Raw genomic sequence first — 25,514 nt, 5'->3', positions numbered from 1 at the left:
CTCAGGTCATAATCTCAGGGTCCTGGGATGGAGGATGGAACCCCACATCATTGGGCTCCTTGCTCAGCAGGGAGGCTGCTTCTCCTTGTGCCCCTCCCCCTGCTCTTGCTGGCCATCTCTCTCAAACAAAATCTTTTTTAAAAATAGGGAGGGTCCCTGGGTGGCTCAGCGGTTCAGCGCCTGCCTTTGGCCCAGGGTGTGATCCTGGAGTCCCGGGATCAAGTCCCACGTTGGACTCCCAGCATGGAGCCTGCTTCTCCCTCTGCCTGTGTCTCTCTCTGTCTCTCTGTCTCTCTCTCTCTCTCATGAATAAATAAAATCTTTAAAAATAAATAAAAATAGGAAAATAAATAAATAAAAATAGGGCAGCTCGGGTGGCTCAGTGGTTTAGGGCCGCCCTCAGCCCAGGGCGTGACCCTGGAGACCCGGGATCGAGTCCTGCGTCCGGCTCCCTGCATAGAGCCTGCTGCTCCCTCTGCCTGTGTCTCTGCCTCTCTGTCTCTCATGAATTAAGAAAATCTTAAAAATAAATAAAAAATAAATAAAAAATTAAAATAAATAAACAACACCGCTGAAAATACACACGTTAAATTCATAACAAGTCTCCTGGGACATGACCATTGGCAAGAGTGGGTTATCAGGTCAGTTCTGGGGAAAGGAATTTTTTTGAGTTTACTGGCCTGGCACTTTGCATGTGTTATTTCTGTGTAGGCACACGCACATATGCATACTTCCCCTCCCTGCGGGTACCTCAAATGGAAAGTTTCATTTCCAATTTAGCAGGCAGGGAAGCTAAGACTCAGAGAGGTTAAGTCATTTGCACAAGGTTACACAGCTGTTCTGGAAGAGTCACGCACCATCTCCATAAACCCAGAGAGGACAGGTGCTCCACCTTCTGTGGGGAAGCTGGGGGAGATTTCTCTTTAGCCAATGACACCCCTGAGCGGGGCTCTTGCTGTAGACTGCATAGAGGCAGTGTGTATCATGTCTAGAAGGGTGGGGTGGGCCAGGAGTGGGGGCTCCAGGGGGTTAAGCCAAGGACCTTCCCTGCAGACTTCCCTAGGAGACCAGGACGAGGAGGCTGCCATTGTCTTGTCCAAGAATTGACACAAGTGGGGCCTGACCACAGAGGGGCCCAAATCATTTCCCGGTCCTGCAGCAGCTGGCTCACAGCTGCGTCCTGGGCACTGGGGTGTTCACGAGCCCTGGCTCTAGCAGGAAGGAGAGCAAGGTTTGGCAAGGGCGTCCTCACTGGGGCCCCTGGTGGGCAGGGCCAAGCAGGGTTCGGACCTGTGGGAAGCCAGCTGCCTCTTGCCCTATTTACCCCCGCTCTCCACCCCCACCTCCAATCCCACCAGAAACCCTAACACCTGTGGCGCATTTGGTGTGGGTCTGGAGACCAGATTAGCTCTTCAGTCTCTTTTCTCTACATCCTCTTTTCTCAAAAGCGAGGCTCTCCTAACTCCAAGAACTCTCTCCTGTCCTGACCCTAGAGGCGAGCTGCTTCCCCATTACCTTTGCCACATGCCTCTTGGAAGGGGTCATCGCTCTGACATAACTGAAGGACCCTTTGTTCAAACACTCAGCAAGTTTTAATTGAGCACCCACCCTGCCCCATGCCAAGCTCCACGCCCACTTGCCCACGTTCTTTGGTGTCCTAGCAACCAGAACCTCTCATCCGAGCTCCGGCCAGGACAGAGGTCATTTTCTCCCTGACTGCCATGATCTGCAGCCTCCCTAGGCCTCTGAGGACCTGTCCACACAGCTTGTGGGTTCTGTGAAGGCCACTGCTTGTCCCCAAGGACTCCCAGAACGCCAGCCCAGCTGACCCTCCCTGCAGGATGAGCTTCTCGCTCACGTTCTCCGAGCTGGTCAACATCGCCATCCCGCAGTGCGGGGTTGTGAACTTCAAGGCGCTGCACCTCCTGCTCCAGGGCATCTTGGAGCACATCCACATGGCTGAGCTCAAGAAAGTCCTCTCAGGAGATGAAGACTTTCTCCAAACCTCGCCTACTGTGTTCATACCCCGGGAAGCAGACGCCCAGCCCATCCTCAAACCCATGAAGAGGCTCAGCAATGTCTTTGACCATGTCGTGAGCCGCATAGACAAGATGGAGAGCCAGCTGGCCACGCTGCAGGACCTGCCTACCACTTCCCAGCTGCTAGAGGGCAGCCAGGGCACAGGCCAGCCCGCTCAGGATCTATGGCACCTGATAAAGCTCCGGAAGATGGTAGAGGGCAATGAAGAAGCCACAGCAAAGGTAAACCACCTGGCCTCCAGAAGCTTCCTGCCCTCTGCTGTCTTCCCAGGCATCTTAGCCCCCATTCCCTTATGCCCCTTGTGATGGGCTCCCCCACCCCCCAAACAGGGGCAGGAATGGGGCTTTGAAGTCACGCAGAACCAAAGCTCCAAACTTGCATTCTTTGTCAAGTGTTGAGGAAAGAAGCCAGACACAAAAGGCCACATGTGGTATGGTTCCATTGGTATGAAACAGACAACTCCATGGAGACATGAAGCAGACTAGTGGTTGCCAAGGCCCGGGGAAGGAGGGGCAGAGGGAAAGTTAACCTAGTGTTTTGGGGTTTTTTTTAAGATTTTATTTATTCATGAGAGAGAGAGAGAGAGGCAGAGACACAGGCAGAGGGAGAAGCAGGCTCCATGAAGGGTGCCTGACGTGGGACTTGATCCCGGGTTTCCAGATCACGCCCTGGGCTGAAGGCGGCACTAAACTGCTGAGCTACCCGGGCTGTCCAACCTAGTGTTTTTGAGGTCTGCTTTTGTGGTGATGAAAAGAAGTTGGAAACACAGACCAAAGTTCACCATTCCCTCATTCCTTTATCTCCTCACTGTCCCCTTCACCCTTGCAACTCTGGTGGGCTCCCTCCCCAGGAAAACAACCACTAGAAGGAGTGCTCATTATGCTCCAGGTGAGCTGGAGGCTTAGCCTCTTTGATCTTCACAGCACCTCTGTGAGACAGGTGAGCAATTGAAACACTGAAATGTTAACCCACTTGGGGTGATGCAGTGGCAGAAAACGGAGAGCTGGTGCAAACCTGTGCCAAGAAGATCGGAGGAGAGGCATAGGAATGTGGTGTGCTGAGTGTGGTCCACTTACCAACTGGAACGGGTAGGGGGATGATCATGGTTTCCTCCTCCCAGGATTGCCTCGAGATTGATACTAAACAAGATAATGCGTGGGAAGTGCTCAGCACAGAGCTCGGGTATTCTGGTCATCTAGTCCGTGGTCCCCGTTAATATTATCCAGAGACTTGAACCCTGGAAGATCAGGACCTCAGCAAAGTCGGGCCCCTGGAGCCCTGAGGGACAGGGAGAGGGATCAGTCTGGCCAAGGTGGGCTGAGAGGGAAGGTGGCATGGACCAGTGCTAAATCAAGCACTAAGTGAAGCAGCCAGACACAAAGGACCATGTACTGCAAGCTTCTATTTCTTTTCTTTTCTTTTTTTTTAAGATTTTATTTATTCATGAGAGAGACAGAGAGAGAGAGAGGGGCAGAGATGCAGGCAGAGGGAGAAGCAGACTCCATGCAGGGAGCCCGACATGGGACTCAATCCCAGGTCTCCAGGATCACACCCTAGGCCAAAGGCGTCGCTAAACCACTGAGCCACCCAGGATGCCCATGCTTCAGTTTCTATGAAACATCCAGAGCAGGCAAATTGGTGGAGATAGAAAGTGGATTAGCGGTTGCCAGGGGCTAGGAGGTGGCGGCAATGGGAGTGCTTGCTGACGGGTACAGCGTTTCTCTTTGGGGTGATGAAAGTGTTTGGAAACTGGATAGTGATAACAGCTGCCAAATGTGTGAATGTACTGAATGCCACTGAATTCTTCGTGTTACCATGCACACGTATGCACGCACAGGCACACACGCACACAAAACAGAAATTGGCAGAATCGAGTAAAAGAAAAAAAGACACCATCTCACTATACCCTCTACAAGAGACACATTTTAGGGACACCTGTGTGGTTCAGTGGTTGAGCGACTGCCTTTGGTTCAGGTCGTGATCCCAGAGTCCTGGGATCGAGTCCAGCATCAGGTTCCCCACAGGGGCCCTGCTTCTCCCTCTGCCTGTGTCTCTGCCTCTCTGTGTGTGTCTCATCAATAAATAACATCTTTTAAAAAAAAAAAAAAAAAGACACAACACACACATTCTAGATTCAAAAACAAATAGGTTGAAAGTAAAAGGATGGCAAAAGATATTCCATATAGGCAATAATCAGAAGAGAGCTGGAGAGGCCACAGTGCATGTGTCAGACAAGACTAGACTTTGAGATTTGTTGCTAGAGACAGAGAAGGCTGCATGTGTGGCTCAGTTGAGGTTACGGAGGCCTTGGAGGCTGGAAACGTGGGCACAGTGTCAGAGCAGCCTGCCCCTGGCCTGCCTTGATGGGTGAAGTCTTCCAGAGTGTACAGTACTGAGTGACCCAGCTGGCTTGTGAAGGGGGGCTGGCAGACAGGCTCGGACACGGCTGTGAAGCCCTCAGAGGACTGTTTGTGCACCTAGGATTAGAGAATGTACCCCCCCAACCCTGGCTGAGGTTGCTGGGGGTTACCACAATGACCAGCTCCCTCCCACTACCCCCCCCCAGGGGGTTGCCATGGTAGCTGGCTCTGGGATTGGTACAAACTGCTTAGCTAAGTGTCTGCACCAACTAGCCAGTCAGGCTGGCCAGACCAAATGTCATGTCGACATCCAGGTCACCTCGCCTGCCCTTCCTCTGGGGCTGGTTGGGTTAGAGTCCTCTGCCATCCTTTACAAACCCCTGTCAAGGTGTGAAGGCTCAAAGTGGGGAAAGACTAGCCTGCCAACCCTAGCACTCACCCCTGACAGGGTAATAGTGCCCAGAAAACTAGAGCTGGCAACAAGAGGGCTCTTGAGAGAAGGTTTGAGACACTCCACAGGCATGGTTAGCACACCACCAGATCTGGGGCTGAGATTGCAGCGTCCCTCACCCTCACGGATAATTCTCTGTGGTGAGGACTGTGTTGTGCTCTGTGGGATGTTGGGCAGCATCCGGGCCTCTACTCTCCAGGTGCCAGGGTCCACCCGTAGCGGTGACAACCAAAAGTGTCTGCAGACTTTGCCATATGCCCGCCGGGAGCTAAGTCGCCCCCGTTGAGCGAGGAAAACTAGGTGCCCCTTGAGCGCAGTGTGTACTTGTCCCTGCAGACTCCGGGGCGGCTGCCACCCAGGGCTCCCGAGCCAGCTGGAGCACGAGCTCCACCTGGAGAGCTCTCCCAGAATGGCAGGCTCCCAGGCCCTGGCCTCACCTCCTAGGCCCGGCCTAGACTCCCAGGCCCCGCCTTCCCCATCCGGGCCCCACCCTCATCTGTGGCCCCGCCCACAGCCCCGAGGCCCCGCCCTCATCCCCAGGCCCGTCCCTCATCTCCCAGGCCTCGCCCACAGATCCGAAGCCCCACCCTCCTCCCGCCCGCAGCTACCAGGCCCCACCCTCATCCCAACGCCCTCCCTCACCCCAGGCCCCGTCCCCTCCCGAGTCCCGCCCACAGCTCCTAGGCCCCGCCCTCCCCACCTGAGCCCTTCTCTCATCCCCGGCCCTGCCCCCTCCCGAGTCCCGCCCACAGCTCCCAGGCCCCGCCCTCATCCTCGTGCCCATCCCTCACCTCCCCGGCCCCGCCCCCTCCCGAGTCCCGCCCACAGCTCCCAGGCCCCGCCCTCAACCCCCAGGCCCCGCCACCGAAGCGAGTTTTAGGAAGTGGCCATCTGGAATAAGCTAACGCGCCACAGTGGTCAGGAGCCCAGCCAGATTCTAGAAAGCTGCACCTGGAAGTCCCTGTCTGTCTCCTCGAGACGTCGGTTATCTCCGCTGTGATGAGTCCTGGCCGCTGGCCTCACAGGAGAAAACCAGAGACTGCATCTGCTGTTTGTTTACATTGTTCTGGGGGCACCTGCCTGGCTCAGTCAGTAGAGCGTGCGACTCTTGATCTGTGGGTCATGCGTTCAAGCCCCACGTTGGGCAAGGAGCCTACTTAAAAAAAAAAAGTTCTGGCTGACCCTGTTTCCATAAATAAAGCCTCAGTCTCCTGAGGGGGTTGTAACAACCTGTTGTTTTTTCTGACTTCAAAACTCCCTTTCCATTTTATTCTCCAACCAAAAAAACTGCTGTAGATCCTGAAATTTTTTTGATCCTGCATATTAAAATGATTTTAATTTTAAATTAATTTTTGAGAACTTCATAACAAAGCTGAAATGCATGGAAGACACTTTAGGGTTTTAGAGACTGGAGTCAAGGTTGCTCCAATAATGGTAATGAACTTTCTGTGTTGCAGCATGTCTTCACCGTGCTGCCGAGTGCCAAGTGCAGTTGCCTTCCTGTTCCCTGGGAGGAAATGGTGCTAGCATTCCCATTTCCCAAAGCTCTGGGGCTACTGCCACGTAGACCACTCTCCCCAGGCACCCGAGGGGGAAGGTGCCTTGGACCTCCTTATCCACCCCCTACAAACTTCTGTAAGTGGGTCCCCATCCCGAGCCTATATCCCTGAAGCTCCTTCAGAGAGACAGACAGTCAGGGCAAGCCCCCACTGCTGGTGCCTGCACAGGATCCAGACATCTTGGGATTCATTTCTGGGATGGCAGATTCCAGGACTCTCTTCCTCTGAACTTGGCTTCATCCAAGCCCTGCTTGCAGGCTGGGGGCCCATGTGGGTATTACCCACTTAGTCTCCCACCAGCGTGGTCCAGACCTTGACCCTTCTTCCTCCCTAGGCCTGGAGCTCAGGGCATGTCCCCAAGCTTATGTTTGGCAGACTGGGTCTGGGAAGGGAAACCATTAACTGTGCATCTTAGGAGAGTGTTCCCCAGTGAGAAAATGGTCTCTCTGTTCTGTGTGCATACATTACCCAAGGAGCAGTCTGCCTGTAAGGTTTCCTCTCTTTTTTTGAGTTTGCCCTGGACTACCTGTGTATATGTGTGTGTGTTGGGGAAGTCACTCTTTTTTTTTAAAGGTTTATTTATTCATTCATTCATTCATTCATTCATTCATTCATTCATTCATTATAGACATGGGGGGGGGTGCAGAGACACAGGCAGAGGAATAAGCAGACTCTATGCAGGGAGCCCGACGTGGGACTCGATCCCGGGACTCCAGGATCGCACCCTGGGCCAAAGACAGGCGCTAAACCGCTGAGCCACCCAGGTATCCCCTTGGGAAGTCATTCCTACTCAGGTAACTTGGTCCTGTGGTTGCCCCCAGTGAGACGGGGGAGAGGGAAACATCTGTGCACAGGTGAAGGATCTGGACTTCACAGATTTCCCCAAAAGCATTTTCCATCTACAACAGATAAGGACTTATAAAACCCTTCCCATAAATACCATTACCACTCCCAACAAAACTAACAACTCCCAAATACCCATCCAATAGACTGTGTTGAACTTCCCCCAATTTTTCCTAAAACAAAAATGAGATATTTTACAGCTTGTTTAGATATATTCATACATATGTTCACGTGCATACGAGAATATTCATCCATTTAAATGGATGGATCTTCTTGCTCCTCCCCTTCTCATGCTCTGTGTGTATGTGTCAAATAAATAAATAAACAAATCTTAAAAAAAATAAAATCCCTGAACTATATGCTTTATCTATCTATCTATCTATCTATCTATCTATTTATTTATTTATTTAAGTAGGCTCCATGTCTAACGTGAATTCATGACCCTGAGATGAGTCATATGCTCTACAGACTGAATCAGCCAGGTGCCCCTGAACTGTACACTTTATTTTTTTCTTAAGATTTTATTTATTTATTTGATAGAACACAAGCAGGGGAAGCCTGGGAGGCAGAGAGAGAGGGAGTAGCCTGACCCAGCTTGGACCTGAGCTAAAGGCAGTTGCTTAACCAATTGAGCTACCTAGGTGCCCTAGTTCAGGGATTTTAGTGTAGTCACAGAGTTCTGTAACTATTACAGTCAAGTTTAGGACATTTTCAACAGCCATCCCAAACCCCTTAACCATTAGCTATCATTCTCCTTTCTGTTCCTCCTTGAACCCCACTCTTGCACTTACCATGATATCTTTTTTTTTTTACCATGATATCTTTAAGGATAATCCATGCTGTCACATGTATCAGTACTTTATTCTTTTCATTGCCAAATGCTATTTCCCTGGATGGATAGACTACTCTTGTTTACCAGTTGGTGAACATATGGCTGTTTCCGCCTGTAGACTCCTAGCCACTATGAACAATGGGATATGCATTTTCCTGTGGACGTATGTTTTCGTGTCTCTTGGGCGTATACCTCAAGGAGGAATTGCTGGATCGTGTGATAACTCTATGTTTCAGGTTTGAGGAACTGCCAGGGTGTTTTCCACAGCATTTTATGTTCCCACTATAGTGCAGTGTGTGAGACCTCCAATTTCTCTACCTCCTCACCAACAATTCTTAGTTTTTATCTCTTTGATTCTAGCCAAAGGGTATGGGTATGAAGTCTACCTTATTGTGGTTTTGATTTGCATTTTCCTGGTGACTAATCGTGTTGAGCACCTTTTCATGTGCCTAGAGTAATGTCTGTTCAGATTATTTGCCCCATTTTAATTGGGTTGTCTTTTTATTATTGAGTTGTAAGAGTTAATTATATATGGGGCAACTGGATGGCTCAGTCTGTTGAGTCTTGGTTTTGGCTCAGGTCATGATCTCAGGGTCCTGGGATTGAGTCCCGTGTCAGACTCCATGCTCAGTGGGGAGTCTGCTTGAGGATTCTCTCTTCCTCTGCCCTTTTCCCTGCTCATGTGCACATTCTCACTTTCTCTCTCTCAAATAAATCTTTACAATAAGAGACTAATTTATAGTCTGGATATATGATGCCAGGTATGTGATTTGTAAATATTTCTATCATTGTGAGTTGTCTTTTCACGTTATTGACAGTATCCTTTGATATGCAAAGTTTTAAATTTTGCTGAAGTATAATGTTTACATCTTTCATTTGTCACTTCTTTTTTTTTTTTTTTTTTTTTTTGGTGTGGTATGCTTTTGATGGCATACCTAAGAAACCATTGCCTGACCAAGGTCATGAATATTTACCCCTATGTTTCCTTCTACAACATACGAGTAAATGGCTTATAGTTTCAACTCCTGCACTTTCTCTCTCTCTCTCTCTCTCTCAAATGAATAAATAAAAATATTTAAAAACCTTTGACTCTAAAAAAGAATATGCCAGACCATATTTGCCCAAAGTCCTCCAATACTTTCCCTTTTATTAATTTTGATAATTTTGAATACCAAAATTATCGCAGTGACCATGTCTTACATTTAGGTCTAATAGCCATTTTCGGGCAGCCCCAGTGGCGCAGCAGTTTAGCGCGGCCTGCAGCCCAGGGCGTGTTCCTGGAGACCCTGGATCGAGTCCCATGCTGGGCTCCCTGCATGGAGCCTGCTTCTCCCTCTGCCTGTCTCTGCCTCTCTCTCTCTGTCTCTATGAATAAATAAATGAAATCTTAAAAAAAAAAAAAGAGCCATTTTCATTTAGTTTTTTTATAGGGTGTGAGGTAGGAGTCCAACTTCATTCATGTGGTTATCCAGCTGCTCAGTACCATTTGTTAAAGACAACTCTTCCCCTATTAATTTGTTTTGGTACTTTTATTGAAAATAAACTGACTGTAGACATGAGTGTCTATTTCTGGACTTTCAGTTCTCTAAAAAATAATGTGCAAATCCATTTTTGTGCTGATCTTCTATTTTATTTATCTTCTATTTTATTTATCTTCTATTTTATTTATTATTGAAAATGAAATATTGAAGTCTCCAACTATTCTTGTTGAATTGCCTATTTCTTTTAGTTATGTCCACTTCTGCTTCATATATTTTGGGGTTATGTTGTTAGGTGCATATGTGTTTATAATTATTGTGTCTTCCTGATGGATTGACAATCTTATTATTATAAATGTCTCTCTCTGTCTCTAGTAATAATTTTTGTCTTGGAGTCTATTTTATCCAGTATTAGTCTGATAGCCATTCCAATTCAGTTTTTTTTTTAAGATTTTATTTATTTATTTGAGAGAGTATGAGTGGGTAGGGCAGAGGGAGAGAGAAAACCAGACTCCCTGGTGAGCAGGGATCCTGACATGGGGCTCAATCCCAGAATGCTGAGATCATGACCTGAGCCAAAGGCAGATGCTTAACCCATTGAGCTACCCAGGTGCCCCTCCAGTATTCCCCTCTTTAAAAAAAAAATAAAGATCTTATTTATTTACTCATGAAAAACACAGAGAGAAGCAGGGACATAGGGAGAGGGAGAAGCAGACTCCCCATAAGGAGCCCAATGAGGGACTCTATTCTGGGACTCCAGGACCACAACCTGAGCCAAAGGCAGATGCTCCACCACTGAGCCACCCAGGTGCCCCCTCTTCAGTTCCCTTTTGATGACTGCTTGCAAGGTATATCTTTTACTATCCTTTTGTTTTTGACCTATTTCTATTTTTGACTATATATTGTATCTTTTGTAGACAGCACGAGGTTGGATCATGTTTTCTTATCCATTTTGCTAGTGTCTGCCTTTTAACTGAAAGCTTAATCCATTTACATGTAATATAATTACTGATAAGAAGGACTTCTGTCATTTTGCTGTTTTTTACTTCTTGAGGAGGTAGTGTACATTTTTAAAAATATAAATTCAGGGATGCCTAGGTGGCTCAACAGTAGAGCGTCTGCCTTTGGCTCAGGTCATAATCCTGGAGTCCCAGGATCGAGTTCCGTATCAGGCTTCCTGCATGGAGCCTGCTTCTCCCCTGCCTATGTCTCTGCCTCTCTCTCTCTCTCTCTCTCTCTCTCTCTCATGAATAAATAAATAAGCCTTTAAAAAATAAAGTATAATATAAATCCAGTTAATTAACACATAATGTATTATTGGTTTCAGAGATAGAGGTCTTTATTATTATAATACCCCATGCTTATTACATCATGTGCCCTCCTTAATGTCCATCATCCAGTCACCCCATCCTTCATCACCCTGCTACTGTTTGTTATTTTTGTTAGCTGAATGCCTAACTATGCACTGGTCCCTTCATATACATCATTCACATTTTGTATACTCATTTTATGATTAAGGAATCTAAAGCCTGGAAGATGCAATAACAATCCTAGTCAGTGGTGGAGCTGAGGTGTGAGCCATCAGCTCATTGGCTCTTGTCTGGAGATTTCCTCGCTGGTCTTCTGGCCTCTTCCCTTACCCTCCCAGGGCCAATCTACATGTGCAGCCAGAGGGACCTTTTATACATGTAACTGATCATAGCCCCCTTGCTGATGTTCCAGTGACTCTCTTTGGAAGGCCTGAGACGCTTCATAATGAACTACTCCTGGTTAGTGAATACGTTCAGATACAGGGTTGCCTCCTTCCCACCCAGGCCACCTGAGAGCTCAGCATTGACTTTGGTGTCATTTGCTGGCCTCTGAGTATGTTCCAGTCTAGGCCTTGGTAGAACCAAGAGGACCTCTTGGACCATAGCCACCACCAGAGAGTTTCTGCACTTGACATACCTTTTCCTTTAGCCACACCCAACTTCACATTTTCCCCTCTTCTTCTCCTTTAGTCCATGAAGACTCTGCAGGATTTACTTACTGACATTTATGCCCTCAAGATCACTACTGAAACTCTCAGAAAGGATGTGGACAAACTGAAGGAAATATTTGACAAGGTAGACCCACTCTAGCATCCTCTGTGCTGGTCATACTGCTTGGACCTTAGATGGTTGGGGTGACAGGGTACATATAGGGAGCCTGTTCTTAGTAAGAGAACACAGCTATGAGAGCAAAAAAAGGGGTTTGACATTGCACAGCGACTTGGTCCATCCCAACCATCTCTCCATGGCTTCCACCATGCTTTTCACCCTTCTGTATTAGGACATCATTTGTAAGTGACAGAAACCTTGTTTATCCTGGCTTAGAAAAGTGAGAGAGTTTAGTGTCTCGTTTACTAAAATGTCCATGGTTGCCTTCAGGTACAACCAGATCTAGGTGCTCATACTGCATCAATCTCTCTCAATGATGTTTTCCTGTGGGTTGGCTTTATTCTCAGGCTGGTACTCCCTAAGACTCCAGGCTCACATTCCACCAACTTAGCAGAAAGAGAACAGCTTTTCCTATTCTATGCAGCTCTGTTCACACTGAAAAGAGCAATAAACCTAGCCCAGGCATACAGTCTATCTCCCTTTGTAGTCACCAGGACATCAACCCAGGTGCATAATCACTCTTTATCATGATGTGGAAGTACACAGAATCCCTGAAGCATGAGTTCACAGTGGGTGAGTCAGAGCTAGGCTCAGAGGCTGGTATTAAGGCTGAGGTTTTACAGCTTGCCTCCAGATTGTGTGGTTTAGGGTATCATCCCCAATCCACAGTCAGTGTAGGCATTTGATTGTCATGGTAACTGTGAGAACTCAGTCTGGGTAGCTACCATCTGAGAAGAAAGGACATCACAAAACACTAAAAAGATTCCTTCAACAAATATGTCAGAGAAAAAAAAATGCCCCTCAATCTACCTCTTAGTCTTTTTTCTTCTTCTTTTTTTTAAAGATTTTATTTGACACAGAGAATGAGAGAGCACAAGCAGAGGGAGAGGAAGAAGCAGGCTCCCTATTGAGCAGGGAGTCCAACGTGGGGCTCAATCCCAGGACCCTGGGATCATGACCTGAGCTGAAGGCAGACACTTAACCAACTGAGCCACCCAGGCGCCCCCCTCTTAGAGATTCTTTTTTTTTTTTTTCCTAGAGATTCTTAATGTATTTTTGCCCATTAAAGGCTCTGAGAAGTCCTGCAGTATCAAAGCCCATTGAATACTTTTTAAGCCTAGCATTTTCCAGACTTATTTTCCCAGGGAACCCTCTTCTACTCCTTTCCCACTCACTGAGAAACACTTGCTTTGGAATTGGTTCTTCCTTCTCTAACTTAGTCACCTAGAGCTAAGTCCTTGTCTTTGAGCTGTGGGAGAAGCAGGGCCAGGATCAGAACTTACACCCCTGGCCCATGGCCTCGGCTTATTTGACAGATGAACCCAGAAAGAGTAAATGATTTGGCCGAAGATCTGAAAGGACAGAACAGGAAGGTGACTGCGCTGCAGCGGGATGTGGTGAGAGCCTTGGCTTCCCTTCCCAGTCCCCTGACCTCCAGGCTGGGGGTGCTGGGGGCAGGGAGGAGTAAGAAGGAGAACATAATCTAGAAAGGCAAGTGTGGACAAGGAGCCACCCAAGGGCATTGCCCCTCACTCCCAAACTCTCTCCTGCCCCCCAAGGTTTCTCTCCAGAGCAAAATCCTCACCATCCCCAAAGCCGAGGACATGGTACTCTGGAGCGGCCTCCATGAGGCCATGTTCACCCCCGTGAGTGAAGGAGGAATGAGGGGGTGGGGGGGCAGCAGCAGAGGTCCGGGGAAGGCAGGGTGGGGGAGCAGGCGGGTGCCCACTGAGCTGGCCTGGAGCAGCCCTGGCCAGCCTCACCCCCTTTTCCTCAGGGGACTTCTGCAAGGGGACCTAGTCTATCACAGTTTGAGGATTCGGAGCTGTGGAAATTTGCAGAGCGGCTCCCAGACACCGAGCAGCCCCAGACCCCTAGCAGCTCCCTGGAAGCTGCTGGTCATGTCCAGATCTCAGAGGCCATCCTGCAGCCCAGGTTACTGGAGACCGTCTGGCATTATGAGGTCCCAGAGCAGCTGGAGGAGGAGGAATCTGCCCAAGCTGTTCTACTCGGGGCTGAGGGGCCAGGGCAACCTCAGGGGCTGGAGCCCGGGTCTGTGTCCACGCGGCAGCTGTGGCCTGAGTCTGTTCCTGCGCTGGGGCCTGTGCTGGGGCCCAGCCTGACACCTGGGTTCACTCTACCACCTTGGCCTGCCCTTGGAACTGGACCTGCCCCTGGGTCTGGGCCTGGCCCTGCTCCTTGGCCTGCCTCTGGGCCTGCACCTGCCCCAGAGCTTCAGCCTATACCACCAAGAAGCTGGCCTCCTCCCAGAAGCTTGTCCAGGGGTAGCGCTTGGCCCTTCTGGGGCTTAGGCTCCTTGCAGCCTGGCCCGGGCCCATCAGGCCCCCTGCCTGCAAAGTCCCAGGTCTTCAGAGCTCCACCACCTGCCACGGAGTTTGGCTCAGCGTGGCCCCGTTCACTGTGGCCACAGTCTGGCCAGGCAGAGATGAACCTGCTCCCAGCCGTCTTAGAAAATGAGGAAGAATTTTTATCTCATGACATGCCAGTCCCTCGGGACAGGGCCCCCAGGGCTGAGGCCCCCAACGGAGCACCTGCTAAAACTCCCTGGACTGCCCTCCAGCGGTTGAAGACCACTGCTGGCATGGCAGCTGCCGCTGCCACTGCCTATGCAGCCACTGCCACCTCAGCAGCCCGGAAAGCCGAGGCTGTTGCCAAGGCCATCATGGATGCCCCTGCCACCAAGTTGGCCACTGTAGCAACGGCCGCGGCTGCCTCGGGGCCCTTAGGGGTCTTGGCAGACATCCTGGGTGCAGGCTCTTCCCGTGGAGCCTTCTCTTTCAGTGAGGATACAGAGATAGAAGACTTGCAGGTGTTCGAAGACGACCTCTCTTCCCTGTATGTTGCTGCTGGCCTCCCTCCCGAAAGCACCCTGTCCCAGGCCATGCTGGCCGCCCAAAAGGCCTTGACCCCTGAAGACAAGAAGACGGCTGTCAGGTACTCCATGGGCCACATAGCCCAGATGCCCCTGAGACACGACTCCCTCAAAGAAGAGTTTGCCCAGCTGTCGTCCAACCTCCAACAGCGCCTGACTTATCTAGGTAGGTCCAGCCTGGCTCAGGCCCTCCCTGCAGCCTCCAAGTCCCTTGTCTCCATTTAGCTCCCTCAACAAAACCTGTATTAACCATTAGACATTCATTCCTCTGGCCTCCACATTAGTCTCTCGCTAGTCTATTCTTTTACAATGAGTGTTACAGCGAGGGCTTCTCACAGAGGAGAGGGGGTGGTTAGGGGGTTAGGGCCTAAAGTTGGCACTGAAGAAGGAAGATTGCATGTCAAAATTACCTTGGAAAACTCTCGGGCAGCCCTGGTGGCTCAGCGGTTTAGCACCGCCTTCAGGCCCAGGGCCTGATCCTGGAGACCCGGGATGGAGTCCCACATCAGGACCCCTGCATGGAGCCTGCTTCTCCGTCTGCCTGTGTCTCTGCCTCTCTCTCTCTCTCTGTGTCTCATGAATGAATGGATAAATCTTAAAAAATAAAAATAAAAAAGGAAAACTCTCTTTCCCCAGCCTGTACAACACAGCACTGCTGTACAGTGTTTCGGTAAGTCTGGTTCTGCCAGAATGTCCCACGGCTCTAGACAGACCCCAAAGTGGTCAGTTTGGGATTAGGAGCAACTGCCTGGCAAACACGTGCATCCTTAAAGACCACAGAAGCTTTGTGGGTGGCAGCAGAACAAGTAGATTTATGCTCCCATTTTATGCCCATGATGGGCAAATGCTTGCTGAGGGGAGTGGAGGGCAGGATAGCCTAGTCTAGTAGTCCTCAACCCTGTGCTCCCCTCGGCATCCTGTCCGCAGAGGGCTGGGGAAAACACAGACTGCAGGGACCCCAGCCCAGAGTTTCTGACTTGGTCGGTCTGGGCAGGGCCCAAGAATTTGCATCTCTTTCTCATTCCAGCAGCTGGCCCAGGGGACCCACTGTGAGACCCATTGCCCTACACTGTTTGCATCATTATCTTGCTTTTTTTGCTCTCTGCCCAGCACAGGGGTTGGATTAAGTCAAATCCCTATGTGGAGGTACCCCTAATTGGCAGTGCTGTTCTACACATTGTGAAAAGAAATTGTAGGATTTCAGCCAGCTTAGATAAACCATCTATGAGGACTGGTGTGCAGCTAAGCATATGAGAGAAATGGGTGCCTGGGGGGCTCCATCAGTGAAGCATCTGCCTTCGGCTCAGGTCATGATCCTGGGGTCCTGGTATTGAGTCCTGTGTCAGACTCCCTGCTCAGCGGGGAGCTTGCTTCTCCCTCTGCCTCTCTCTCTCACTTTCTCTCAAATAAATAAGTAAAATCTTTGAAAAAAAATTTTTAAGCAGGGAAACTTAATTTTGATATTTTATTTAACCCAATATATTCAAAATAGTATGATTTCAATATGTGATAAAAAAAATTGAGATGTTTTATGTTCCTATCTCCTTACTAAGCTTTCCATTTCCAACATGCACTTCACACTTAGAGCATATCTGCACTGGAACTCACCCCATGTCAAGTGCCCAACAGCCACATGTACCTCCTAGTTACCCTATTAGATACCGCAGGTCTAGGAAGGCCTTTCTGGAATTTACTCCCTTCTCAGAAAAGGCTCTTAAGCTAGAGGTGACTGGGTGGCTCAGTCAGTGGAGCATATGACTCTTGATCTCAGCATTGTCAGCTTGAGCCCCATGTTGGGAATAGAGAATACTTGAAAAAGAAAAAAGGTCCTGAATGAAACTACAAAGCACTTTATTTATGAGAGTGTATGGAGTGCATTATCTCATCACAAGATAGAAAGAGGTTTTTTTTTTTTTTTTAATTTTTATTTATTTATGATAGTCACAGAGAGAGAGAGGCAGAGACACAGGCAGAGGGAGAAGCAGGCTCCATGCACCGGGAGCCTGATGTGGGATTCGATCCTGGGTCTCCAGGATCGCGCCCTGGGCCAAAGGCAAGCACCAAACCACTGCGCCACCCAGGGATCCCTAGAAAGAGGTTTTTAACAAAGGAGGAGAGGGGTTAAAAAAATAAAGTAACCTATATCAAGTTCCAGACAAGAAGTTAAAAGCTAATGTACAGGACACACCTAGGAAGGTATGAGAAATCAGAGCCAAGATATGTTTACAAACTTCTTAACAAAAATGGCAGCTTGTCAGAAGTAGAATTTGGGCCATTATGGTTTCACATTTTAAATTTAAATTTATTATTATTAATAATAATAATAATAAATTTAAATTTATTACTTTCATATTCTTTTTTAAGATTTTATTTATTTATTTATTTATTTATTTATTTATTTATTTGAGAGAGAGAGAGAGAGAGCGTGCATGCATAAGCAAGGATGAGGGGCAGAGGGAAAAGGAGAGAGAATCTTCAGGAGACTCCCCATTGAGGGTGGAGCCTAGTAGAGGGCTCGATCCCACAACCCTGAGATCATGACCTGAGCTGAAATCAAGAGTCAGATGCTTAATTGACTGAGGCACCCAGGTACCCCTCCTTTTTTGAAAGATTTTTAAGGATTTTATTTATTTATTCATGAGAGACACACAGAGAGAGACAGAGACACAGGCAGAGGGAGAAGCAGGCTCCTCTCAGGGAGCTTGATGCAGAACTCAATCCCAGGATCCCTACCAAAGGCAGAGTATCAACCACTGAGCCACCAGAGGCCCCTTTTTATTCTTTCTTTCTTTCTTTCTTTCTTTCTTTCTTTCTTTCTTTCTTAGAATGCAGCTGCTAGAAAATTTTATTTTATTTTATTTTATTTTTAATTTTTACTTATGATAGTCACACAGAGAGAGAGAGAGAGGCAGAGACACAGGCAGAGGGAGAAGCAGGCTCCATGCACCGGGAGCCCGACGTGGAATTCGATTCCGGGTCTCCAGGATCGCGCCCTGGGCCAAAGGCAGGCGCCAAACCACTGCGCCACCCAGGGATCCCTGCTAGAAAATTTTAAATGACAGAAAAGGCCACCCAGACTCAGTCTCTCGTTGCTGGACAGCACCAAGTCAGATGACTTATTTCAGAAGCAAGTGGAGCTCTAGATGGAGCATCTTTCCCTGTCCCTGCCGTCAACAGCTACCCCCTCCTTTGCTTTCAGCTAATTTGGGAGCCTCTTCCAAGCTTGGGACGACAGTGGACACACTACAGGAAAAGATTGGGAGCCTCCAGAGATCCAGAATGAAGGTCAGTGCCACAGGCAGAAGGAGCTTCTGAGATGGTGGCTTGAGTCAATGTCAGAGTCCCTGACCCAGGACAGTATTTGTTGTGTAGCTGAAAGGTAGCCCATCGGAGTGAGTGGGGCCAAGGAGGCAGACCTTGCAGGTGCAGGGGTCCCAGTGGGTCATGCGCGTGTGGTTCCCCCTGGCAAGGGTTGTAGGGGGCCACCCATGGGGCATATTGGAGATGTGCCGGCCTGGTATGTTCATCAAGCCCCTTAATTGCTTTTGTGACCTTAGAAGCTGAGGCTTTTGTGTCTGTGTCTCCCCTTTTTAGGAAGAGGAACTCGAGAGAATTTGGGGCCACCAAATAGAGATAATAAAGGATCACCACCTCGTGCTGGACAGGGCAGTGGAAAAGCTCCAGATTCGCCTAGATGACTTAAAGGTCTGGGGGTTTCAGTAGCCAACTGGGGGGAAGATTCATCACTTGGACATTTGGACCCTTCCCAAAAGTTTCACATAGAAGGGGGGAACCAGGGACAGTGCACTGGTATTTTACTTTGTGTGAATTCCACTTCAGTTAAAACAAACAAATCCCACCCCCACCCCCCACCCCCAAACATATAAATGAGGGCTTGAGCAACGTCTGTGTTGTGGATGGTGGGGTTACCCGCCCCCAGAAGGGTGCCTGGCTCAGAACAAACGGCTCAAAATGTGCTGGATGAATCAGTGAATGAATACAAAGATTTCTTGCACCAAGTGTTAGGTTTATAACGTTTTCCCTTAAACCCAGCTCGTTTGTGAGTTCTCAGCATCGGGGCAGGGGTGGAGGAGCGTCTTTCCGGAATGGCAGATTTGCTGACACCACAATTGTGCAGACACAGAGTGCCTAGCTGGGGCTCACTCGCCGACACCTTCTCCCATGGGCCCAGAGGGTCTGAGACCCAGCTGGCCTGATGGTCCTCAGGACCAGTCCGGTCTGTGCCTTGTCTCAGAGGCATACCCACTTGGAGGACGACTCAGGGTCATGCCCAGCAGGAGGACATGAACTTCCCCCAGAGCATAAGACACAAAACTCCAAGCAGATTCATTGCAGATGGTTCCCATGGGGACTTCTGATTCCAAGTCAGGGGGCTTGGTGGGATGCTTTAGGATGAAGGAGACACAGGGGGAAGGTCTATCTCCCCCTCCAGAGACTGTCACACAGAGGCATCAGGCTAGGACACAGACATGGCAACGTGGCAGGAAAAGGTCTCCTGAAAAGGGAACCAGTTCCCAGCCTGAGCAAGGATGGAGTGTGTGGGCAGAGGGTGGCGGGCTTGCCAGCTCAGGCCTTTGTGAATGCTGAGATCAGGAATTGCCTTGTCTGGGGCCAGCTCTGGGCCCTCGCTGTCACTGCCCTGCGGGGGGACAAGTGCCTTCCCCCACGGAGACTGGAGCCTGCACACCAGGCACGTGTGATGTGTGCCCAGCACGGCGGGGGGGGGGGGGGGAGCGAGGGGGCGGGCGGTGTTGCTGGGCGTCTGCCTCCAATGCCTCCAAGTAGTGTTGTTTGTCGAGGGAAACTGCAAGTCAGCCTTTGGGCTTCCTGCCCCTGTGCCGAGGGGAAGTTGTTGCTTATAAAAGTTAACCCTGGAAAGACCTGGGGCAGGGTTTCGTATACAGCATGTGCTCCATTAAATATTTCTCAAGTGAATGCAAGCCACAGGAAGCCAGCAGCCCTGTGGAGCCCTGCCTGGAGAAATGGGGGAGGACAGGTACATCTGCCGCGGTTCTCACCCGCAACATCTGGAGCAGGGAAGAAACGGGGCTGCTACGGCTTTCCCTGTATGTCCGCGAGAAATATCAGGAACATAGCAGGTAGCACAAGAAATCCTCTTACCCACCCACTGAGCCAGTGCTACCAGCCTCCACTTTGCGCCAGGCACTCTGCTAGTGGCTGGCGATGTCACAGTCAGCAAGCCTGACCCTCCAGGCCCTTTCATGCATGCGTGTGTGTGTGTGTGTGTGTGTGTGTGTGTGTGTGCGTGTGTGTGTGCAGGGGGCAGTGGTGGCATTGGTTTGTTTTTAAGCAGAGTGTAAAGTACACACAGTAAAATGCCCAAGTCTTAAGCCTAAGAGCTGATTGTGCAGCCACGCTGCCACCATCCAGTCAAGACGAAGTGCCTCCATCCCCTTGGCGCACTTCTCGCAGACCTTCCCTACTGAGAGCCCAGCGAGAAAATAAGTTGGGGGGAGAACACTTTCTTGTGGACTTTATGGAAAACAGGAGTTGCCTTTTGCAAGTGGACAAGGGTCTTCTACAAGCCAGAGGCTCCATTCCCAAACCACTCTTGGGACAAGCTGTGACACTCAGAGTTTTGTCTGGGTGTGGGAGGACACCGATGGGGTGGCCAGGGGGTATGGAGTGCTAACTCTGCCAGAATTAGCCAGAAGACACCACTTCTCATCCCTCCACGTTGTGGGAGAGGAGGGGGATCGGTGCCATGGGAAAGAGCAGGGAACAGATCCAGGCAAAGAAGCTTACCGAGCTCGCCCGGTTGGTGGGTGGCACGGTGTTGGGTTTAAGAGCACTGGCATTGGGTTAGATGGACCTGGGTTTGAACCCCAGTTCTGCCACTGGGTGTATGTGCTTCCTGTGGCTAACATAAGAAATTATTGCAGATTATTGCAAACTGCTTAAAGCACTAGGGACCTGTTCCCTCACTATTCTGGAGGCCAAAAGCCTAAAATCATTGTTGGCAGGGCATTGCTCCGACTGAAGTCTCCAGGGGAGGGTTCTTGCCTCTTCCAGTTTCTGGTGGCTCCAGGCATTCCTTGGCTTGTGGCCGCATTGCTCCAGTCTCTGCTTCCGTGGTCACATGTACTCTTCCCTCTGAGTCTGTCTTCACATCGCCTCCTAACAAGGACACTAGTCAGTGGATTTAGGGTCTGCCCTGATCCCGTACAGCCTCATCATAACTAATAATCTGCAAAGACCCTGTTTCCAAATAAGGCCACATTCACAGGTTCTGGGCAGGCGTGAATCTTGGGGAAGACATGTAATCAACGCAGTGCTCATAACCCTAGCAATAGAAGTTAGAAGTTCCCAGGGACACCTGGGTGGCTCAGTGGTTGAGTGTCAGGCTTTAGGTCAGACCTGTGGTCCTGGGGTCCTGGGATCGAGCCCTGCTTCTCCTTCTGCCTGTGTCTCTGCCTCTCTCTGTGTGTCCCTTATGAATAAATAAATAAAGTCTTTTTAAAAAGAGAAGTTAGAAGTTCCCAGATAATTACTCCCCTTTATTTCTAGATTTTAACTAGAAGGAGCCAAGTGGAGATCTGAGTATTAATGTTGGGCCTGGGACTCCAAAAGGTCACGGATTCCTGCTGACATGGGGTTGGAGGAAGTAACTTGACTTGAGCCACAACAGGGCCTTCCTTCCATACCTCCACTTCCCATTGTAGACCTTGGGACCCATCTCCGGGCAAGGTGGATGTGATGGTATTTGCCATTTATTAGAATTAGGTTCAACTTCAGATCACATAAACTGACTTAAGCACAGGTTAAGTGTATTTCCATTTCGCATTCAAGAAACTCAGAGATAGTTGGTCCAGAGCTGGTATGGAGCTCTGTGGTGTGTGATTTCCATTCTCAAGCTCACCTCAAGGTACAACATGGTTGCGGGCACTCCAGTCATTACCTCTGCATTCAAGCCAGCAGCAAAGAGGACATACTTCATTAAGTATTTCTTTTTTTCCCTACCTACTTCCTATCCACTTCCATTTACACCCCCATTATCATACTGAGCTGTAAGGGAGGATGTGAGATGAATTTATGATTCTGGGCTGCCAGGTACCAGCTAAAAGTTTGGGGGCTCTCTTTCCTAAGGGTGAGAGGGAAGCCAGATATGAAGGGAGAAGCAGAAGCCTGTTTCTAGCTTTGGAGGAAACCTGGCCCCACCCTCTGGGGACATTGCTCAGAAGGTGTAAGGCTCTGAGGCTCTTCCCAAGGCAGGTGAGCTGCTGCTGCTGTCACAGCGAGGGCCCAGGAGGTGGAGAGCAGGCACTCTACGGAGTGAAGGGGATGGGAAATACGCCAGCACGCAGTGTAGGTGGCATATAAGTGCTTGGAAGATAAACAGACTCCAGTTCTCACCAGGACCCCATTACAGATCAGAAGAGCTGTACTTGCCTTAAACATCCAGGGAACCAAAGTGTTAATGTTGGTTTGTGTTTTCTTTCCTTGGATCTGCCTCCCTGTACAGCCAAGTCCTTGTGATGCCATGTCCTCCGGAACAGCTTGTCCCAAGGCTCATGTTCCTTCCCTTTGGATCTGGGCACCTGGAGGCCACACCTTCTGACGTGCCCACCCTCCCTGCTATCCACCTGGCCCCGTCGTCCCTCCCTGGCACGTCGTGGGGGGTGGACATGGGAGGGAGATATGATTCCCAAGGGGTCCGGGGATGGGGAACATACCCTTTGCTTCTGTCCTTAGATTGTCCATGCTCAAATTAAAAACCTCGAAATGCACAAGGTGGACAAAAGTGAGCTGGAGCAGGAGTTGAAAGAGGTGAGTGAGCAGAGGATCCTCCCACAAGCTCTCCATCCCAGGGCAATGGAGTCATCCAGCCAAGACAAAACAGAGAACCTCCCACAGTTTCCTTCCACTTTTCTCATATAGGAGGGCTCGGGGAGCCACCCCAAAGTTATCCTATCAACTCCTATTTTCTGTGACTCAGGATTAATGACAATTTATTATGTGAACCTAAAAAATCATACACCAGCTTCTCCATCACAGGAAGACCTCAACTGAGACCTGACAGTCATGCTTGAGCCAGTTAGACTCTAGGGTTGAATTTAACCCAAGGCCAGGCATTCAGGGTCCCAGACTAAAAAATACAGACCAGAGTGGTCAGATCCCCCAGCTTCCTCCTGCTCCCAGCCCAGCAGCCCTGGCTCCCTGTGTCCCCTCTGTCTCTAGAAAGCTGACAGGAGCACCCTGGCAAGCAAGGCGAGCCGGGCTGACCTGGAGACGGTAGCAACAGAGCTGAATGAGATGATTCAGGGCATGCTCTTCAGGGTCGTGACCCACGAGGATGACTGGAAGAAGGCTCTGGAGCAGCTGAGCAAGGATGTAAGCACCAAGGTGAGTACCCTGTAGCAGCCATCACCTGCTGTGTAACAAGTAACCCTGAGATGTGGCAGTTTGAAACAACAAATGCTCGGGGGTACTGAGGGTCAGGAATTGGGGAGCAGCTTAGCTGAGTAACTTGGGTTCTCCCATGAGGTTGTAGTCAAGATGCCATCTGGGGTTGTGGTCCTCTGAAGTGCCACTTCCAAGATAGCACCCTCCAGTGGCCATCAGCAAGATGCCTCACTTCCTTGCCACTCAAACCTCCCCTTAAGGCTGCTTGAGCAGCCTTACAACATAGCTTCCCCCAGAGTGAGCGACCCAGGATAGCCCAATGGAAGCTGCATTGTTGTCTCTGACTTAGCCACACCGCATCGTTCCTGTAGCATCTTGTGCTTCCATAGACCAGCCCTACTCCATGTGAGAGGGTGTAAGTACCAAGAGGTGTGGGCAGGGAGCATCTTGGAGGCTGACTACCAGAACTTTCCCTCCTGGGTGAGCAAAGGGGCATGGTAGGATTGTGGGGATGGGTGGGAGGCCTGCTGATCATTTATTTATTCTTTCATCATTTACTGACCACCTGTGATAAGCCAGACTTTGGAGAAATGTCGAGAATGAGTCACAGCCCCTGTCTTGATTTGTACCATCCCCTAGAGACAGGAACTGTCAGACCAGCACAGTTACAGTGCTGTGGGGCTCCCGCAGCTTGGGTTCCGAATCCAGCAGCCCTGGTGGGAGCCCGAGCTCTGCCCAAGCAGCCATGTGCTGCGAGTTGTGTAACCTCACTGAGCCTCAGCCTTCTCATCCAAAAAACGAGGATTTCTTCGTTCATCAGCTATGCACTGGGCACCTATGACTCTGGTCATTGTGGGTCACAACAAGCACAACAGACACAGGACATGTTTCTCTTGGAGACGCATTCAGCATAAAAATCACAAAAATCAATGCAGAATTTGCAGCCCAGGTGACTCTGGTTATCTACAGAACAACTGACCTATTTTTCTTCAATAATTCAATGATAGGGTGGGGGAAAAAGTGGAGACAGAGAGACTGTTCTAGATTAAAAGTGTCTCCAGAAACAAAACAACCAAATGGAGCTCATGAGGAGACCTGACCTGTGTCCTGGTTCAGTTGTGCCAACTCTATAAACAGGCTGGGAATTAGAGCAAAGTCAGGAATTACTGTTCGTGTGTTAGGTGTCATGACAGCATTGTGGTCATTAAGAAAATGACCTCATGAGGGGCGCTGAGGTGGCTCAGTTGGTTAAGCATCTGACACTTGGTTTCAGCTCAGGTCATGAGATCAAACCCCACATTGTGCTCTGTGCTCAGCAGGGAGTCTGCCTAAGGATTTCTCCGCCCCCCCCCCCACTGCCGCTCTCCCCACTCTTGAGCTCTCTCTTTCTCTAAAAATAAATAAATCTTAAAAAGAAAAGAAAAGGTCCTCACGAGTATGACAGTATTTATGTGTGAGGTATCATGACTTCTGTAGGGTTGTCATGTATTTAGAGAGCATTGGGTGAGTGGGGTACAGGGGGAGGGAGAGGCAGAGAGAATCTCAAGCAGACTCCACACCCAGCATGGAAGCCGACATGGGGCTTGATCTCAAGACCCTGAGATAATGATCTGACCCAAAATCAAGAGTCAGACTCTCAACCAACTAAGCCACCCAGGCGCCCCTGGTCTTTGTAGGTTTTTAAAAGATCCTCCATCAGGGTTGCCTGGGTGGCTCGGTCGGGGGAGCCTGTGACTCTTGATCTTGAGTTGTGAGTTAAAGCCCCATGTTGGGTATAGAGATTACTTAAAAATAAAATCTTTAAAACTAATCAATCAATCTCCATCGAAAAAATAAGGCAGATGGGGTGCCTGGATGGCTCCGTTGTTAAACGTCCAACTCTTGGTTTCAGCTCAGGTCATGATCTCATGGTCAGGAGATGGAGCCCTGCATTGTGTTCCTTGCTTACTTAGCAAGGAGTCTGCTTGAAGATCCTCTCTCCCTCTTCCTCTACACCTCCTCTCACTGGCTCAAATTCTCTCTCTCTCTCTCTCTCTCTCTCAAATAAATAAATATTTTTTAAAATTTAAAAAATATATATGGCCAGTATAGCAACCTGTTAACAGCGATGAATTCCAGACAGTGGATATATGGGGGTTAATGATTCTAGTCTTTTCACTTTTCTGTGTGTTTGAATTTTTTTTCCTAATAGAAAGTTTTGTAAATTTTTGGTGTTGTTTTATTTTTTTTAAAGATTGTATTTATTTATTCATGAGAGACACACAGAGAGAGGTAGAGACACAGGCAGAGGGAGAAGCAAGCTCCACGCAGGGAGCCCGACGTGGGACTCCATCCTAGGACTCCAGGATCACACCCTGAGCCAAAGGCAGCGGCCAAATCTCTGAGTCACCAGGGATCCCCTTTGGTGTTGTATTAAATGCTTTTTCTTGTCTTTCTTTATTTTTAATTGTGGCAAAATTCACACAACTTAAAACTAACCATTAACCATTTTATTTTTTTTAAGATTTTATTTATTTATTCATGATAGACATGGGG

The 25,514-nt window shown here is 49.3% G+C and overlaps 1 protein-coding gene across 2 annotated transcripts in view; it reads left to right on the top strand.

Annotated features, from left to right (window-relative positions):
• The first annotated feature begins 1,766 nt into the window (after positions 1–1,766).
• The window catches only part of C3H16orf96 (chromosome 3 C16orf96 homolog), a 37,927-nt gene continuing 14,179 nt past the window's right edge, over positions 1,767–25,514 (top strand). Inside the window, exons 1-9 of one of the 2 annotated variants that reach the window (XM_026003031.2) lie at positions 1,767–2,261; positions 11,564–11,668; positions 13,018–13,098; positions 13,261–13,347; positions 13,479–14,760; positions 17,794–17,879; positions 18,189–18,299; positions 22,329–22,403; positions 22,815–22,979. In XM_026003031.2, coding sequence (XP_025858816.1) covers positions 1,842–2,261; positions 11,564–11,668; positions 13,018–13,098; positions 13,261–13,347; positions 13,479–14,760; positions 17,794–17,879; positions 18,189–18,299; positions 22,329–22,403; positions 22,815–22,979 — 2,412 coding nt within the window. In that variant the 5' untranslated portion in view covers positions 1,767–1,841. The remainder of the gene's footprint in view (positions 2,262–11,563; positions 11,669–13,017; positions 13,099–13,260; positions 13,348–13,478; positions 14,761–17,793; positions 17,880–18,188; positions 18,300–22,328; positions 22,404–22,814; positions 22,980–25,514) is intronic. The other variant, XM_072751376.1, reaches the window with a different exon arrangement.

This window comes from Vulpes vulpes, chromosome 3 (assembly GCF_048418805.1).
Source record: "Vulpes vulpes isolate BD-2025 chromosome 3, VulVul3, whole genome shotgun sequence".
Classification (NCBI taxonomy): domain Eukaryota; kingdom Metazoa; phylum Chordata; class Mammalia; order Carnivora; family Canidae; genus Vulpes; species Vulpes vulpes.
This window is presented reverse-complemented; position numbering and strand designations above follow the sequence as displayed.